At 53.9% G+C, this 18,036-nt stretch overlaps 6 protein-coding genes across 6 annotated transcripts; 4 read left to right on the top strand and 2 right to left on the bottom strand.

The window, feature by feature from the left end:
• Positions 1–1,609: 1,609 nt before the first annotated feature.
• Positions 1,610–7,062, top strand: CHC1 (clathrin heavy chain; the record flags this gene model as incomplete). The annotated part of the gene is made up of 6 exons (XM_046088068.1): positions 1,610–1,648; positions 1,729–1,749; positions 1,871–1,897; positions 1,985–2,356; positions 2,428–6,651; positions 6,706–7,062. The coding sequence occupies 6 exons, from the start codon at positions 1,610–1,612 to the stop codon at positions 7,060–7,062; spliced, it is 5,040 nt and encodes a 1,679-aa protein (XP_045944036.1).
• A 690-nt stretch (positions 7,063–7,752) lies between these two features.
• On the top strand, positions 7,753–8,064 carry LDX57_006367 (uncharacterized protein; the record flags this gene model as incomplete). The annotated part of the gene is made up of 1 exon (XM_046088067.1): positions 7,753–8,064. The coding sequence occupies one exon, from the start codon at positions 7,753–7,755 to the stop codon at positions 8,062–8,064; it is 312 nt and encodes a 103-aa protein (XP_045944035.1).
• Positions 8,065–9,634: 1,570 nt separating this feature from the next.
• On the top strand, positions 9,635–13,272 carry PYC1 (pyruvate carboxylase; the record flags this gene model as incomplete). Its single annotated transcript, XM_046088066.1, has 2 exons — positions 9,635–13,108; positions 13,165–13,272. The coding sequence occupies 2 exons, from the start codon at positions 9,635–9,637 to the stop codon at positions 13,270–13,272; spliced, it is 3,582 nt and encodes a 1,193-aa protein (XP_045944034.1).
• Positions 13,273–13,630: 358 nt separating this feature from the next.
• LDX57_006365 (putative carboxylesterase) lies at positions 13,631–15,438 on the bottom strand (the record flags this gene model as incomplete). The annotated part of the gene is made up of 4 exons (XM_046088065.1): positions 13,631–14,619; positions 14,679–14,957; positions 15,023–15,046; positions 15,108–15,438. 4 exons carry the CDS (start codon positions 15,436–15,438, stop codon positions 13,631–13,633), a joined length of 1,623 nt encoding a protein of 540 aa, XP_045944033.1.
• Positions 15,439–16,627: 1,189 nt separating this feature from the next.
• On the top strand, positions 16,628–17,101 carry LDX57_006364 (uncharacterized protein; the record flags this gene model as incomplete). The annotated part of the gene is made up of 2 exons (XM_046088064.1): positions 16,628–16,792; positions 16,880–17,101. 2 exons carry the CDS (start codon positions 16,628–16,630, stop codon positions 17,099–17,101), a joined length of 387 nt encoding a protein of 128 aa, XP_045944032.1.
• Positions 17,102–17,605: 504 nt separating this feature from the next.
• Positions 17,606–18,022, bottom strand: LDX57_006363 (uncharacterized protein; the record flags this gene model as incomplete). The annotated part of the gene is made up of 1 exon (XM_046088063.1): positions 17,606–18,022. The coding sequence occupies one exon, from the start codon at positions 18,020–18,022 to the stop codon at positions 17,606–17,608; it is 417 nt and encodes a 138-aa protein (XP_045944031.1).
• Positions 18,023–18,036: the final 14 nt, after the last annotated feature.

Below are 18,036 nucleotides of genomic sequence, written 5' to 3'. Positions count from 1 at the left end.
TCTAGTAATTTAGTATTCCCCTTGTTGCGACTTGCTACTGCCGTTATCTGCGGCACGAGCCGGGTATCTCAAAATATGCCAAAATAGTTTTATGCGACAATGCTAGTCTGTCTGTGTGTGTGTGTGTGGTCTCACCAAAATTATTTATACCTAAGACCTGTTATGGAAATGAGAATCAAAATGGATATTTACGGCATGGTTTGTGTTGGCGTCATCAGATGGTGTCAGTATGTAAGGGAAAATTGAGTAGCAAGATTATGCATTTACGTTTATGTTGAGGACTTGCCTGGGTAAATAAATAGAATGTTTCGGCAGCTCGAATAGCTGCAGGAACGTACATTAATGCACTTCGTTGTCCCCTACTTAGTGCCTGTATCTAAGATAGTTGCTCCTTGGTTCTGGTAGAGGTCAATAATCCTCCTGCCAGGTACCCGACGCACCTCTCGTCTAGTTTCCCTTGCCTCCCCGGCATAAGTGAAACCACCGCGTTTGATACAAACGGGTCAACGGCTACAACTCGCAGAGTGTCTCAATTGCTATGTCCTTATGGGCTGTTTGCGTGAGTCATATCGCTTGGGTCCCTTCCAATTTGCCTTGAATGAATCTCTCCGTTTCCACCTGACGTCATGGCAGTGCGGATATCCCGGGAGGTGGATAGCAGCAAACACAATGCTGTGCCCAAGTATAGATAGAACCAGAAAAAAAAAGGATCAATCTTGCATAGGTCTCTTCCACATACAACTAGATGGGATGTTCTAGGAAGGCAAGGAATCGGAGAGTAGTACATGTATTGACAATCGTTCTAGTCTTTTCTAGACTTTGAGAACAAACAACGCAGAGAGAGACCTAGTTGAGAGCTAGATTCTTTCTTCTGGGATGACCTACGCGTAGAGTTGATGGTATAGTAAAAGAATAATTGTTACTGCCATTTGATAGACCTATGCAGTCGATAGAACGCTAGGATTCACTCGTTCCCTTGCTGAAATCTAATGCAGAGTAGGGTCGGGACGAGGAATTCACTGTATGTGCCATGAAGGACCAGATAAAACCACATTAGTTTTGAATGCTAGGATGGATTTGAAACTGCAGGTTGATCATCGGAAAATCCCCTATTTGCTGCTATTTCTGGCAGGATATTGGGCTCGTGCATCGCTTCCAGGGCCAAGTTTGACTTGACTGAGAGATCAAACTGAACTGCAACAAATCAAGCAACTTGAAAAGTCTAGGTTCCAACCGCAGAGTGAGGGAACAACTGAATGATAGCGAAGGGAAGGTCTAGACTGCAGGTGAATGCAAGTCGGCATCGATCCTCAGGCACGGCAACCCCCTGGTGCACGTGACCTCAGCCCCCCCCGTAAGCGACACCTCAGCAACGACTCCCGCGGTCTCCTGAGGTCACTCTTTCCGCTTCCCCAGTCTATCTACAGTCCCATCTCTCCCTCTCCCAATTCCCCCCTTTCTTATTTTCTTCTTACCTTCCCCTCTTTCTCCTACCTCTAACTACAGCTCGCTGTTATTTTACTCTCTTTCCTTCCCATCCTGGTGGATATATTTGCGTGGCGTTCTTTTTTTGGGTGGATGAGGTCGTCCTGCGGCCCTACTAGTAAACATGGCTCCTCTACCTATCAAATTCACGGAGCTTGTTAATGTATTTGATCCTCCCCCTTTGGCCAATTCTCCGAATGATCGTCCCAGAAAAGCTGACTTGTTTTCCCCCGTGTCCTGCAGTTGACGAATGTTGAAATCGCGGTATGTCTTGTTGCGTTGCTGGCCCGTTCTGTTCCACGTTGCGGTGGTGCCTGCCCAGCGCGCACCCAACCGGAGCCTCGCCAACCACCGGAACCACCTACTGACAATTTCCCTGCTATAGCCGGCTTCGATTGGTTTCAACTCATGTGTGAGTATTTCCTAGGACTATACCGCTCTCTTTGATCTTCCCCCCTGTTTCACTCGCTGACTTGTGTGCCCTGCGTGGCCTGAATAGACTCTAGAATCCGACCACTACGTCTGTGTCCGGCAAAAACTCAACGAGGAAGAGAAGCCTCAAGTCATCATCATCAACCTCAAGAACAACAATGAAGTCATCAAGCGGCCGATCAACGCGGACAGTGCGATCATGCACTGGTCCCGCAACATCATTGCCCTCAAGGCTCAAGGGCGGACAATCCAGATCTTCGACCTCTCGGCGAAGCAGAAACTCAAGTCTGCCGTTATGAACGAAGATGTTGTGTACTGGAAGTGGTTCAGCGAGAAGCAGCTGGGCTTGGTGACAGAAACCTCCGTCTACCACTGGGACGTCTTTGACCCCACTCAGTCCCAGCCGCTTAAGATCTTTGACCGACTTCCCAACCTAAGTGTATGTGCATATCTCCTGAGCTAACTCTGGTGTGCCGTACATTCACTGACCCAATGTTTTCCTCTGTTTAGAGCTGCCAAATCATTAACTACCGCGTCAACGACGATGAGAAATGGATGGTCGTGGTCGGAATCAGCCAGCAACAGGGGCGTGTGGTCGGCTCCATGCAGCTTTACTCCAAGGAGCGCGGTATTTCGCAATTCATCGAGGGTCATGCGGCTGCTTTCGCTTCCATCCGAGTTGAAGGCTCCCCGCTGGAACATAAACTCTTTACCTTCGCTGTCCGCACGCAGACCGGCGCGAAGCTGCAGATCGCCGAAATCGACCACCAGGAACCCAACCCGCGGTTCCAGAAGAAGGCCGTGGAGGTCTACTTCCCCCAGGAGGCGGTTAACGATTTCCCTGTCGCGATGCAGGTGTCCCGCAAGTACGACGTCGTGTACCTCGTCACGAAGTACGGCTTCATTCATCTGTACGACCTCGAGACCGGCACCTGTATCTTCATGAACCGAATTTCGAGCGAGACGATCTTCACCACCGCCCCCGACTCCGAATCGGCCGGTCTGGTTGGTGTCAACAGGAAGGGTCAAGTGTTGACCGTGAGCGTCGATGAGAACACCATTGTCCAGTACTTGATGGAGAACCCTGCCATGTCCGGTCTTGCGGTGAAGCTCGCCTCCAAAGCCGGACTACCCGGCGCGGACCACCTCTACCAGCAGCAGTTCGATAACCTCATCGCTCAAGGCAACTACTCCGAAGCTGCGAAGATCGCCGCCAACTCCCCCCGTGGTTTCCTCCGGACCCCAGAGACCATCAACCGCTTCAAGAATGCCCCCCAGACCGGACAGCAGATGTCTGTGATTCTCCAGTACTTCGGTATGCTGCTGGACAAGGGCACTCTCAACAAATATGAGAGTGTGGAACTTGTTCGCCCCGTTCTGCAGCAGAATCGCAAGCACCTGCTCGAGAAGTGGATGCGCGAGAACAAGCTGGAGGGCTCTGAGGAGCTTGGAGATATCGTTCGCCCCTACGACATGAACCTGGCTCTGAGCATCTACCTTCAAGCCAACGTTCCCCACAAGGTCATCGCCGGCTTCGCCGAAACTGGCCAGTTCGATAAGATTCTGGCCTACTCCAAGCAGGCCGGGTACCAGCCCGATTACACCCAGCTTTTGCAGCACATTGTCCGTGTGAACCCCGAGAAAGGAGCCGAGTTTGCCGCCCAGCTTGCCAACGAGGAGAGCGGTGCGCTGATTGACCTGGATCGCGTTGTGGACGTGTTCCTGTCCCAGAACATGATCCAGCAGGCCACGTCATTCCTGCTCGATGCTCTCAAGGATAACAAGCCTGAACATGGCCACCTGCAAACCCGACTGCTGGAGATGAACTTGGTCAATGCTCCTCAGGTTGCGGACGCCATCCTCGGTAACGAGATCTTCACCCACTACGACCGCCCTAGAATCTCTCAGCTGTGCGAGAATGCCGGTCTCATTCAGCGCGCCCTGGAGAACACCGATGATAGCACCGCCATCAAGCGCAACATTGTTCGCACCGACAAGCTCAGCCCTGAATGGTTGATGAACTACTTCGGCCGCCTTTCGGTTGAGCAGACCCTGGACTGCATGGATACCATGCTGGAAGTCAACATCCGCCAGAACCTGCAGGCCGTTGTTCAGATCTGCACGAAGTTCTCCGACCTCCTGGGTCCCAACCAGCTCATCGCCCTGCTCGAGAAGTACCGCACCGCCGAAGGTCTCTACTACTACCTTGGAAGCATCGTCAACCTCAGCGAAGACCCCGAGGTTCACTTCAAGTACATTGAGGCCGCGACTGCTATGGGCCAGACCACCGAGGTTGAGCGGATCTGCCGTGAGAGCAACTACTACAACCCCGAGAAGGTCAAGAACTTCCTCAAGGAAGCCCGGTTGACCGAGCAGCTTCCCTTGATCATTGTTTGCGACCGTTTCAACTTCATCCACGACCTGGTGCTCTACCTTTACCAGAACCAGCAGTTCAACTCGATCGAGGTCTACGTGCAGCGCGTCAACCCCTCCCGTGCTCCGGCCGTGGTCGGCGGGCTTTTGGATGTTGACTGCGAGGAGAGCATTATCAAGAACCTTCTCTCTACCGTTGACCCGTCCGTGATCCCTATCGATGAGCTCGTCAATGAGGTCGAAACCCGCAACAGGTTGAAGCTGCTGCTGCCCTTCCTTGAGGCCACTCTTGCCACCGGCAACCAGCAACAGGCCGTTTACAACGCCCTTGCCAAGATCTACATCGACAGCAACAACAACCCCGAGAAGTTCCTCAAGGAAAACGACATGTATGACACTTTGACGGTTGGAAAGTACTGCGAGAAGCGCGACCCGAACCTGGCCTACATTTCCTACCGCAAGGGTCAGAACGACTTGGAGCTCATCAACATCACCAACGAGAACGCCATGTACCGGGCGCAGGCTCGTTACCTCGTTGAGCGGGCCGACCCTGAGATCTGGTCCTTTGTCCTGAGCGAGAACAACATGCACCGCCGGTCCCTTGTCGACCAGGTCATTGCGACCGCCGTGCCCGAGTCGACCGAGCCCGACAAGGTGTCGGTTGCTGTCAAGGCTTTCCTCGAGGCCGATCTCCCCGGCGAGCTTATCGAGTTGTTGGAGAAGATCATCCTTGAGCCCTCGCCCTTCAGTGACAATGGCAGCTTGCAGAACCTGCTGATGCTGACTGCCGCCAAGGCCGACAAGGGTCGTCTCATGGACTACGTCCACCAGCTGAATGAATTCAGCCCGGATGAGATCTCGGAAATGTGTATCTCGGTTGGTCTCTACGAGGAGGCTTTCGAGATTTACAAGAAGGTCAACAACTACCTCGCCGCCGTCAACGTCCTCGTCGAGAACATTGTCAGCATTGACCGTGCCCAAGAATTCGCCGAGCGCGTCGAATTGCCCGAGGTGTGGAGCAAGGTTGCGAAGGCTCAGCTGGATGGCTTGCGTATCTCCGACTCCATTGAGTCTTACATTCGTGCGGGCGATCCTTCCAACTACAACGAAGTGATTGACACCGCCACTCACGCCGGAAAGGATGAGGACCTTGTTAAGTACCTGAAGATGGCGCGCAAGACTCTGCGTGAACCGGCCATCGACACCGGTTTGGCGTTCTGCTACGCCCGTCTTGACCAGCTCTCGGAACTTGAGGACTTCCTGCGTGCCACCAATGTTGCGGACATCGAAGCATCTGGTGACAAGGCTTACGCGGAGGGATACCACCATGCTGCCAAGATCTTCTTCACCAGCATCTCGAACTGGGCCAAACTGGCTACGACCCTGGTGCACCTGGAAGATTACCAGGCTGCCGTGGAGTGTGCCCGTAAGGCCAACAGTGTCAAGGTCTGGAAACAGGTCAACGAGGCCTGCGTTGCCAAGAAGGAATTCCGTCTCGCTCAGATTTGCGGTCTTAACCTCATTGTCCACGCGGAAGAGCTTCAAGACCTTGTGCGCCAGTACGAGCGCAACGGTTACTTCGATGAACTGATCGGCGTCCTCGAGGCCGGTCTGGGTCTGGAGCGGGCTCACATGGGTATGTTCACCGAACTGGGCATTGCGCTCTCCAAGTACCACCCCGACCGTGTTATGGAGCATCTCAAGCTCTTCTGGTCCCGAATCAACATCCCTAAGATGATCCGGGCCTGCGAGGAGGCCAACCTCTGGCCCGAGCTGGTCTTCCTGTACTGCCACTACGACGAGTGGGACAACGCCGCCCTGGCGATGATGGAGCGTGCTGCCGATGCCTGGGAGCACCACTCGTTCAAGGACATCATCGTCAAGGTTGCCAACCTGGAAATATACTACCGCGCCCTGAACTTCTACCTGCAGGAGCAGCCTTTGCTTCTCACCGATCTTCTGCAGGTCTTGACTTCTCGTATCGATGTCAACCGTGTCGTTCGTATCTTCCAGGCCTCCGACAACATCCCTCTGATCAAGCCGTTCCTCCTGAACGTTCAGACCCAGAACAAGCGGGCCGTGAACGACGCTATCAACGATCTGCTGATCGAAGAGGAAGACTACAAGACTTTGCGTGACTCGGTGGACAACTACGACAACTTTGACGCCGTGGATCTTGCGCAGCGTTTGGAGAAGCATGACCTCATCTTCTTCCGCCAGATTTCTGCCAACATCTACCGTAACAACAAGCGCTGGGAGAAATCCATTGCGCTGTCTAAGCAGGACAAGCTCTACAAGGATGCCATCGAGACGTCCGCCATCTCCGCCAAGTCCGATGTCGTCGAGGACCTGCTTCGCTACGTAAGCTTTCCTTTTTCTGGTGATTCCCGAATTGTTTTGCTGACATTCTCATAGTTCGTCGATATTGGTAGCCGCGAGTGCTACGTTGGTATGCTGTACGCTTGCTACGACCTCATTCGGCCCGACGTCATCTTGGAGGTGTCGTGGCGCAACGGTCTTCACGATTTCACGATGCCGTTCATGATCAACTTCCTGTGCGAGCAAACGCGAGCGATCGAGACCCTCAAGAAGGACAACGAGGAGCGGAAGAAGCGGGAGGTGTCGCAGAAGACGGAGGAGGATAACACCCCGATCCTGGGCGGCTCACGACTGATGCTGACCCAAGGCCCGGCGGCACCTGCGCCAAGTCCCATGGCATACCAACAGACCAACGGGATCACGCCGCAGGCGACCGGATTCCGCCCGTTCTAGATGCACGTCCGTAATGTCTCTCTTGTCATTTGCGATGGGGTTTAGTGTATGTATAGCATAAACGATGGATGATCTACCCGAGCCTGAGTGGGACAGCGAAGTTCGCCGAGAGGGGTGGGCTATACGGGGACATTTGATGGTTTCATTCATTGCAGGAAGGGGTTCATCACATTCTCGATTCTCGTTATTTCCCTCATGTTTATTTTCTTCACGTTTATTCCCATTATAAAAATCTTTCTCTCCGTTGCCTTCTTATCTTCCCCTCGATGTATTTTGATAGCTTTTTACAAAATCCGTTGTGGCCGTGAATTGGTACCCTCACGGTGAGCATCAGTTAATGGCATTATTGTGAATTTATTTCAAGGATGACTTCAGGTCCTGGTAAACGTTGCAGAAACAGCTTCGCTTGGCTTAGCATGGCGGCCAAAATTGTAACCCAGGGCAAAAGTACGTGATCTCGGCTGAAAGGAGCAAGATTCGATAGAGAGGACTACGATGGAGATATACTTGAAGTCTAGATCGAGGCTAAGTGGTTTGTAGATGGAGATGGGTGAAGAGATTGGGGCTTGACTATGACCAGATTAACTACCCCGGAGCCACGGACAGACGGAGGTTGTGTGTGCCGTGTGGAGGGTAATATCGACATCCGAGAGATAGATTGGATGGATCGATAGAAGAGGTAACATACCGATGCATGGCAGGAGGGAGGGGGAAGCACGAACAAGGGGGGTGGGAGGGAGGAGGGAGATGCAGAATCAGCTCGCCCAGCATGCCGAAGCGGCGAAGACAACGAAAGACTGGATCCCCGGTGTGATATTTAGGCAACGGAATGTCCGCCAAGCAGCCGACGGAGAAGCAGAAAAGTCTCGTCCCGTCTTGTCGGATTTTCATGTGCCAGATTCGACATTGGCAAAAAAAACTCTGCCTTGCCGTGAAAGATGGATTGACCGAGCGTCCGCCGGATTCTGGCGTCACGAGAACAGGTTCGAGTGGATTCCGTGATTTGACCGAGGTTCAACTTCAGGGAATCTCAGTCAATAACGTCTGGCCCTAACGGAAAGCGTTCTCCGGGGGTGGGTTGAATTGGCGTCGATCCGTTTGGGGCCAAGTCTCTCGTTTCTGTTTTCCCGCGCGCTTTTTACCTGTTGGGTTTGGCAGGTTGTTTTGTTCTCGAGGTCCCCCCCTCATTTTGAGTGTTTTTTTAATTTCCCGGTATGTTTCCCACCTTGGATCTGGGCATCCAGCAAAAAGAAAGAAATAGAAAAAGCCAATGGAAGCATCCCCGATGTCGATCATCCTCGTCCGACCAACCAAGTCGTCACGATTCCCACCTGTCGCCTATCTTCGGTGCAGAGAGCTCCTACTTGGCCCGAGCGTTTCGTTTAGACTCGGTGACGCAGGAGTGCAGGACCGTCCAGACTCCCCAGCTCAGTCGTCAGTCGTCGTGAAAGGGAGGCAATTAACCCGAGCACCCGAGGTAGCAAGAAAATGGACGACCTGAACCACCCGATAGGGAAGTCGGCTATTTGCTTATGAGAATTGGACTGTCATAGTCTAGACTAGATCTCGAGGGTGGGAAGTGGATCTTCTCTCTGGGGGTAAGAGGTTGGGTTCCCAGGAACTATGATGTCGTAGTGGCACTACGGGACTTTAGCCGATCTGTTCTGGAGCTGGGTCAGCGAAAGGCCGGGAACTGTACGGCTTCCTGTCAGGCCAGACAGCCGGTGAAAATAAACAGCAAGGAGTAGATCAAAAGAAATACGATCGAATAAAAAAAATGGTCACTATCAGATGGAGATGGCCAACCAGATGGTCCGGACCAACGGAGTTCTGGAGGGAATACCCAAGGTTAATTAAAACCTGAAGAGCGAAGAGTGGGACATTCCATGGGCAGGCATCCCACTTGGAGCTGACCGGTGTGCCGGTGAGCTGGAGCGAGACCCTCAGATGACAGGGAACTATGCCAGGACTATGGATGGCGTTGACAGATAGTATCATCGTAGTGCTTTGTAGTAGTAGACGAACAAAGTAACAACACAAATCTGTCGGGGTCATGTGCTCCTGGGGATCCTGAGGCAGGCAGGCAGACCCTCTTCGTTCCCCGCCTTCGTCCTTCTTCTCCCTCTTCTACTTCTTCTACTTCAACAGCTCTCTCCTCTTCTTCCATCCCATCTTCTTCTTCTCTCCTCTTCTCCTCGTCATCATCCATCATCCTAGACTCAACTCATCTATACCTCCCATCCTTACTAGCTTCCCTTCACACCAATCCCCACCCGGTTGATCGTCTCCCCTCCTCTCCCCGCGTTCTTCCTCTCATCCCCGTTCCGAAACCGGGCCTTTTTCTTTCCCCCGATCTGCCCGGCGGGTTCTTCCTAAGGTGACTCATGATTTCCGTCTGATGCCATTGGTTTTCCACGGCTAACTCTTTTAAATATATCTCTCGCGAACAGCCCTTCTACTCTTCCAGAACATCTGTGAACTTTCTTCTTCTTCCTCCTCTTCCTACCCCTCCATCTTCCACCCCTCCCCTCTCTCCCCTCCTCTTCCCCCCTCCTCCTCATCCTCTCTCACAATGGCTGCCCCTCTTCGTCAGCCTGAGGAGGCTGTTGATGACACCGAGTTCATCGATGACCACAAAGAACACCTCCGCGACACGGTGCACCACCGTCTTCGCGCCAATTCTGCCATCATGCAGTTCCAGAAGGTCCTCGTGGCCAACCGTGGTGAAATCCCCATCCGTATCTTCCGAACGGCCCACGAATTGTCGTTGCAGACCGTCGCCGTCTTCTCCTATGAGGATCGTCTCTCCATGCACCGTCAGAAGGCCGACGAGGCCTACATGATTGGCCAGCGCGGCCAGTACACTCCCGTCGGCTCCTACCTGGCCGGCGATGAGATCATTAAGATTGCCCTGGAGCATGGCGTGCACCTGATTCACCCGGGTTACGGTTTCTTGTCTGAGAACGCCGACTTTGCTCGCAAGGTCGAGGAGGCCGGTATGGTCTTCGTCGGTCCCACTGCCGCCACCATTGACAGCCTGGGTGACAAGGTCTCCGCTCGTCGATTGGCGATCGGCTGCAAGGTCCCTGTGGTGCCCGGTACGGAGGGACCCGTTGAGCGCTACGAGGAGGTCAAGGAGTTCACTGATACCTATGGCTTCCCCATCATCATCAAGGCCGCCTTTGGTGGTGGTGGCCGTGGTATGCGTGTTGTCCGCGACCAGGCGTCATTGCGGGACTCCTTCGAGCGGGCCACTTCCGAGGCCCGCTCCGCCTTTGGTAACGGTACCGTCTTCGTCGAACGTTTCCTCGACAAGCCCAAGCACATCGAAGTCCAGCTTCTGGGTGATAACCACGGCAATGTCGTCCACCTTTTCGAGCGTGACTGCTCCGTTCAGCGTCGACACCAGAAGGTGGTCGAGGTTGCGCCGGCCAAGGACTTGCCCACTGATGTGCGCGACAAGATTCTGGCGGATGCCGTGACGCTCGCCAAATCTGTGAATTACCGCAACGCCGGTACCGCCGAGTTCCTGGTCGACCAGCAGAACCGCCACTACTTCATTGAGATCAACCCTCGTATCCAGGTCGAGCACACCATCACCGAAGAAATCACCGGTATCGACATCGTCGCGGCGCAGATCCAAATTGCTGCGGGCGCTACGCTAGAGCAGCTGGGCCTGACCCAGGATCGCATCTCCATTCGTGGTTTTGCCATCCAGTGTCGTATCACCACGGAAGATCCCGCAAAGGGCTTTTCCCCTGACACCGGTAAGATCGAGGTGTATCGTTCTGCCGGTGGTAACGGTGTGCGATTGGACGGCGGAAACGGTTTTGCCGGCGCTATTATCACTCCCCACTATGACTCCATGTTGGTCAAGTGCACTTGCCGCGGCTCCACCTATGAAATCGCTCGCCGCAAGGTCGTGCGTGCCCTCGTCGAATTCCGTATCCGTGGCGTGAAGACCAACATCCCCTTCCTGACTTCTTTGCTGAGTCACCCCACCTTCGTCGATGGCAACTGCTGGACCACTTTCATCGATGACACTCCTGAGCTCTTCTCTCTCGTCGGCAGCCAGAACCGTGCTCAGAAGCTGCTCGCCTACCTCGGAGATGTTGCCGTCAACGGCAGCAGCATCAAGGGCCAGATCGGCGAGCCCAAGCTCAAGGGTGACATTATCAAGCCCAAGCTCCTGGATGTGCAGGGCAAGCCCCTCGACGTCTCGACTCCTTGCACCAAGGGCTGGAAGCAGATCCTCGACCAGGAGGGTCCTACTGCGTGGGCCCGCGCCGTGCGTGCCAACAAGGGCTGTCTGATCATGGACACCACCTGGCGTGATGCCCACCAGTCGTTGCTGGCCACCCGTGTGCGTACCATTGACTTGCTGAACATTGCCCACGAAACCAGTCATGCCTTCTCCAACGCCTACAGTTTGGAGTGCTGGGGTGGTGCTACCTTCGATGTGGCCATGCGATTCCTTTACGAGGATCCCTGGGACCGTCTGCGCAAGATGCGCAAGGCTGTGCCTAACATTCCTTTCCAGATGCTGCTCCGTGGTGCCAACGGTGTGGCGTACTCTTCCCTCCCCGACAATGCCATCTACCACTTCTGTAAGCAGGCCAAGAAATGCGGCGTGGACATCTTCCGTGTCTTTGACGCCTTGAACGATGTGGACCAGCTTGAGGTTGGTATCAAGGCAGTCCACGCCGCTGAGGGTGTTGTCGAAGCGACCGTCTGCTACAGCGGTGACATGCTGAACCCCCACAAGAAGTACAACCTGGAGTACTACCTGGCCTTGGTCGACAAGATCATGGCTTTCAAGCCTCACGTGCTCGGAATCAAGGACATGGCTGGTGTCCTGAAGCCCCAGGCCGCTCGTTTGCTGGTGGGCTCGATCCGTGAGCGGTACCCTGACCTCCCCATCCACGTCCACACTCACGACTCCGCCGGAACCGGTGTGGCGTCGATGATTGCTTGCGCCCAGGCAGGTGCCGATGCCGTGGACGCGGCTACCGACAGCTTGTCTGGTATGACTTCTCAGCCCAGTGTCGGTGCCATCCTCGCTTCCCTCGAGGGCACCGAGCACGACCCCGGCCTTAACTCGGCCCATATTCGGGCCATCGATACCTACTGGGCTCAGCTGCGCTTGCTGTACTCGCCCTTCGAGGCTGGACTGACCGGTCCTGACCCAGAGGTCTACGAGCACGAGATCCCCGGTGGTCAGCTGACCAACCTCATCTTCCAGGCCAGCCAGCTTGGATTGGGCCAGCAGTGGGCTGAGACCAAGAAGGCCTACGAGGCCGCCAATGACCTGCTGGGCGACATCGTCAAGGTGACCCCCACCTCGAAGGTGGTTGGTGACCTGGCCCAGTTCATGGTCTCCAACAAGCTGTCCGAGCAGGACGTGGTGGACCGTGCCGGCGAACTGGACTTCCCCGGCTCCGTCCTTGAGTTCCTCGAGGGTCTCATGGGCCAGCCCTTCGGTGGCTTCCCTGAGCCCCTGCGCTCGCGGGCTCTGCGCAACCGCCGCAAGCTCGAGAAGCGCCCTGGTCTCTACCTGGAGCCCTTCGACCTGGCTGCCATGAAGAACCAGATCCGCGAGAAGTTCGGCGCTGCCACCGAGTACGACGTGGCCAGTTACGCCATGTACCCGAAGGTCTTCGAGGACTACAAGAAGTTTGTCCAGAAGTACGGTGACCTGTCGGTGCTTCCCACGCGTTACTTCTTGGCCAAGCCGGAGATCGGCGAGGAGTTCCACGTCGAGCTGGAGAAGGGTAAGGTGCTGATCCTCAAGTTGCTGGCCATCGGTCCCTTGTCGGAGCAGACCGGTCAGCGTGAGGTGTTCTACGAGGTCAACGGTGAGGTCCGTCAGGTCAGCGTCGATGACAACAAGGCATCTGTGGACAACACTGCCCGCCCCAAGGCCGACATTGGCGACAGCAGCCAGGTGGGCGCTCCTATGAGTGGTGTGGTGGTTGAGATCCGGGTTCACGACGGCCTGGAGGTCAAGAAGGGTGACCCGATCGCCGTTCTGAGCGCTATGAAGATGGTATGTACTTTCGAGTCACTTCTTTATTGGACATTGTATACTAACGAGGATCTTAGGAAATGGTTATTTCTGCTCCTCATAGCGGTAAGGTTGCCAACCTATTGGTCAAGGAAGGTGACTCCGTCGATGGCCAGGATCTTGTCTGCAAGATCAGCAAGGCGTAAAGAAAAAGACCAACAGGCAAAAATAAAGAAATACTTCACGAATAGTGAAAATATCTGGATGAACGAATTGATGTGTTTTGATTAGAGCGTTTTTCATGTTAATTTTTTACTATATTGTTTGGGTTGGGTCTAGGATACTATTTCTTTGCTTTTACTGTCGATCAAGAAGACCATGTCAATAGCGGTCTTCGATCTATAGCGCAATCAATCGATGGTTTCGGGTTATTTCTATATACGGAGCATGTCCTTGCTAGGTAACAATCGACTGATTCGTCAACTAACCCAGCTTGAAAGCATGCCAATGATGAATGTTGTATGTACAGTATGAACGAGGAGAATGTAGACCAATTCTAGGAAATCACAGTTTAGCCACGGTCTCCTCCGGCTCGCCCACCTCACGCAACGCCTTCCACACGCGCATCGCCTCGTCCCAGAATCCATCCTGCCAGATCTGAACCGAGCCATCCGACTTCAAAGTCCGCATCTCGCGATGACTCTTCGTACCCCAGTCAATGTCAGGCTCGCCGTGCACGAACCGGATCCACGGGTCAATCAACGCTTTCCGAATGATCGGCTTCTCCCGCGATTCCAGAACCTCCCCGTTACCCCAGAACCACATGTACTGGTCCGTAGCGTGCGTGACGCCCCACGCAGGCGGGATGGACTTGTCAGCACACTTGAGCCGGTACTCGATGCGGTAGCGATAGAGCAGGTGGGCGGCGCCGCCGAGCGCCAGCGAGTGGACGAGCCCGCGCTGCATCTTGTGGACCTGCATGTCGGCGTAGATGCGGCTGAAGGCGTCGCGGTGCCAGTCAGTACAGTCTGTCGGGAGGGTGCCGTCGGGGTAGTAGAGCTTCAGGAGCGCGTCGACGACAGGCCGCGGGTAGTCGGCTAGAAGGCGCTTGCGCAGGGAGGCGAGGGTGTTGCTGGCGGGCGGGAACCAGGTGGCGTAGAGGAAGCGTTCGTCGCAACATTCGCCGAGCATGATGCGGATATTGCGTGCGGCGACGCGGCGGCCGAAGGAGCCGTCGTCGAAGGACTGGAAGAGCGTGGTCGGGATGAAGACCGAGTCCGTGGTGGGTCGGAATTGGTTGATGTCGACGCTGACGGCCGCGGAGAGGAGGTCTTTACCTGGGACGGCGCGGAGGCGCGCGATCTTCTCCGCTCCGGGCAGGCCCGCGGGGATGTTGAGCGCGGAGAGGAGCTGGTTGAATTGTACCTGCGCGGCAGCGGGGTTCTTGGGCTGGGTGGCCGGCCCGTTCGACCAGATGCAGGCTTGTTTGACGATGGCCTGGTCTTCTGGGAGATTGACGTCGTAGGCTAGTTGGTAGAATGCAGAGTATGCACCTGAAGTGAAGCCGTTAGGATCCGGGTCTACTGGAAAAGGGTTTTACAGTGAAACTTACCGGCCGAGTATCCGGCAACGGTGATCTGGGACGGATTGCCCCCAAACAGAGAAACGTTGTCCTTGGTCCATTCCAGAGCCAGACGTTGGTCCCAGAAACCTTGGTTTCCAACGGCTTCGTCAACGGAGGAAGCATCTTTCTCCAGTTCGGACGAATAGAGAAATCCGAACACGCCGAGACGATAGGCAGGCATGACGATGACGGCGTTCAAGGCCCCTTCGCCTAGCAGTCCGGCCGGGGAAAAGGTGTTGGGAGTGCCAAATTGAAGAAACCCTCCATCTGCTAGGTAGTTAGCTATGTCCCGGTGGCAGTATCAGATTGAAAAGAGAGGCTGATAAACATACGAATGAAAAAGAGAACCGGCCATCCTAGCCAAATATGCATCTATTAGTCAAGCAATTAAAGCTTAAGAGCTATGTGGTAACATACCCTCCTTCGGGGGCTTCCCAGCTGGGACCCAGACATTACATTGAAAGCAGTCTTCAGACCATCCGATCTCTTTAGAGAGATTCAGGAAGCTAGGCTGAGGGCAAACGCCGGCGGGGCCTGTACAAGGGCACGGGTGATTTTTGGTGCCATAGGTGTACGTCGACGGTAGTTTCCGAGCCTTTCGCCAACGTTGCGACGGAGGTAAGGCATATCGGAGCCCCCCGAAGTAATGGCAGAGGGGGTTATCGGTTGTTTTATCGCAGAGTGTAACACCCTGGATATAGCCCCGTTGAGAGAGGGACTTCAAGCATGGGTGTCGGCGAGTTTCCATGTTCACGATGTAAAAAGCAGGGCGGGTCAATTGATTGGTGAAGTATGCAAAAGAGATTCTTCAAAGACGAAACTTTGGGAGCAACGGAGTATGGCGACAAGAGGAGGGATAGATGTATATAACTGTCGTAGTATCGGAGTTGTTTCCGCGCAATGACACTCTGCTAGGCCAGCATGGCACCGATAAGGGGGATAGCCGAGCTGATTAGCGTCCGGGTGGGGATGGGGACGGAATTGGACGAATGTCAGGGCCACGCAGGTAAGCAGGTCGGCAAACGGCGCGGAGAAAAGGAGATCGAGGGAGGAGAAGAGGAGAGGAGAGGAAGCGCAAGAGTGAGACGAAGCAAGATTCCCCCAACCAGCCTGCCTCGGCCTCAGATCTGGGCACCGGAAGTATATGCCTGAGGCAGACATGGTCAGTGCTGAGTCAGCGGCCAGCAGCCCTAAGAAGAGAGGCAACGACAGCGACAAGACAACAAGCAACAGAGACAAGAAGTCAAGGGGAATGTCGACCAGAAGAACCCTGTCGGGACTGAGCAGCAGCAGGACTCCCATTACTAATGGCAGCTGCAGATCGAATCCGTCCATTGCAATTCCCCGCATTTGGCAAATCGTTTGACGTCAGCTGCCACCGTCCGACGTCTTTGACTGGTGCCATGGATCATGGGCTGGTCCAGAGTGAATGATTCATTGAAAGGCCCACGGTCGAGGTCCCAATCCTGCTGCACCAGCCGCCATTATTGGATCGCCCACACTCTGCATTTGCCCCCTCAGAGTTTACGAGGATGATGCATCGATTTCCCTCCATTGTTTCACGGCGTAGGAGCTGCCACCCGACCCCTCTCGCGGCCGGTCTGGAGCCTATAAATGTAGCGGACGCCTAGGGAGATCCCGCAGATTTGATCTTCCTGTCAGAAATAGCCATAGCAGAAAGGTTGTTTTGCCTGAAAACCAGTAAGTGACATTCCAATGTCCCTTACGGCATCCAATCAAGCGCGATGACGTCTGGATTCCCCGGCGGACATTTAACCGTCGTCACCATCCTCGATCGAGCCACCTCGTCTGCCTTCATCTTGTGTTGAAAGCACTGCATCCTGTCTGCTTTTTATCATCATTCAATCTCAAGGACTCCTGCTGATAGATCCATCAAGTATCATCACCACACTACTTGACCATCATCATCTGCTGCAATGAGTAGTAACAACCAGCAACCCGAGTCACCCCGCCATTGGCACGGTGATATCGGCAATCGTCACGAGCATCATAATGTTTGGGTAAGAGGCGGTCCTGCACAGGCCTACCAGGGCCGGCGACCCTCTATGACTGAGGCTGTCAATGCCATGGCTGATAGACGTGTACGTCTGCATTGTCTCCATCTCTGTAGATCATAACTATCCCCCAGGTAAATGCAGTGCTAACCACGAGGCCTCGACGCCATGCAGGACTCCGCATCTTCGTCGACGTCTGCGAACAATAACAACAGTCCGCCCACTGCTCCGGAGAGAAGACGATCTAGCGGCCACGGACCGTCGACTCTTTTCGAGAGTCTGACGAGCCAGAAACGGAACTCGACCGATGCAGCTCGTCGGGCAAGCTACCATGAACAGTCTCAGCAGGGCGGCTTTTTCTCGAAATGGTGGGATGGATATACGCGTGGCAATTAAACCGTTTTCGTAGTTGGAAAGTATTGTTCTGGGAAATGATTTCGCCGGTCGCATGTGATAGGACAGTCATTTTGTTTCAAGTTGTTTAGTGTATTTGTTCTGATATGCTCAAGCTGTGATGCTGCGTTGCTTTCCTTAATTCTTCAGAGGACTGGATGAAAAGAACAAGAGAAATTGATCATGTGGAATGAATCATAAGCATTTGCATTGAATATTCAATGAAATATGAAGGTCGTCGAATTCCACGTAGGGAAAACGTAACTTGGGAGCAAGGAAGAAAGGTCTCCGTCGAGATGGCAAGAGAAAAGACGAGAGATCCCGTGACTGAATCCTCAGGCCAACCCGAGTTTATCAGTCACTGAAGATCGACTTTCAAGGCTACAAGAGTACTTGGGCATAAGTGGTTTACCAGTATCTACGACTACGAAGCCAAGAGGTGACTTGTCCGAGGGACACAGGGCTCGTTAAGAGGATAACACACCAGACCAAAAGCCAGGAGCCGGATCAATATCCGTACCATCCTAGTGGCCATGGGAGTTGATGTTCAGTCCATGGTGACATGTTGATGAGAGCAACGTTCCCAGGACGAACGAGGGAGGCAGTCGTGCATCTGAATCTCAGACGACGAGCAGCAACGGCCAGAAAAAACCATCCCATGCAACACCACTCAGGGTAGAATGCGTAGGGAAGCATCATGTGAAACTTTTCATCAATGGTTATGCGGAATTCATCACCCTTTGTGAAGCCTTCATTGTGAAAAGTGGATGCATTGTGGAAATTGGATAATTTGATATCTCTAACACGCCTATTCCTCATGTCGTGGTAGAAAAGAGCATTTTCGAAGCAGAACGCCGGTCTGCCGTTTTTAATCGATTCATCGTAATCACAAGCCGAAGGCTTTCCCCCATTTGACAACCCCATCAATGAAAAAAAAA

Source organism: Aspergillus melleus, assembly GCF_016097325.1.
Source record: "Aspergillus melleus strain CBS 546.65 chromosome Unknown contig3, whole genome shotgun sequence".
Lineage (NCBI taxonomy): Eukaryota > Fungi > Ascomycota > Eurotiomycetes > Eurotiales > Aspergillaceae > Aspergillus > Aspergillus melleus.
The sequence above is the reverse complement of the archived record's forward strand: the minus strand, read 5'-3'. Positions and strand labels throughout refer to the sequence as shown.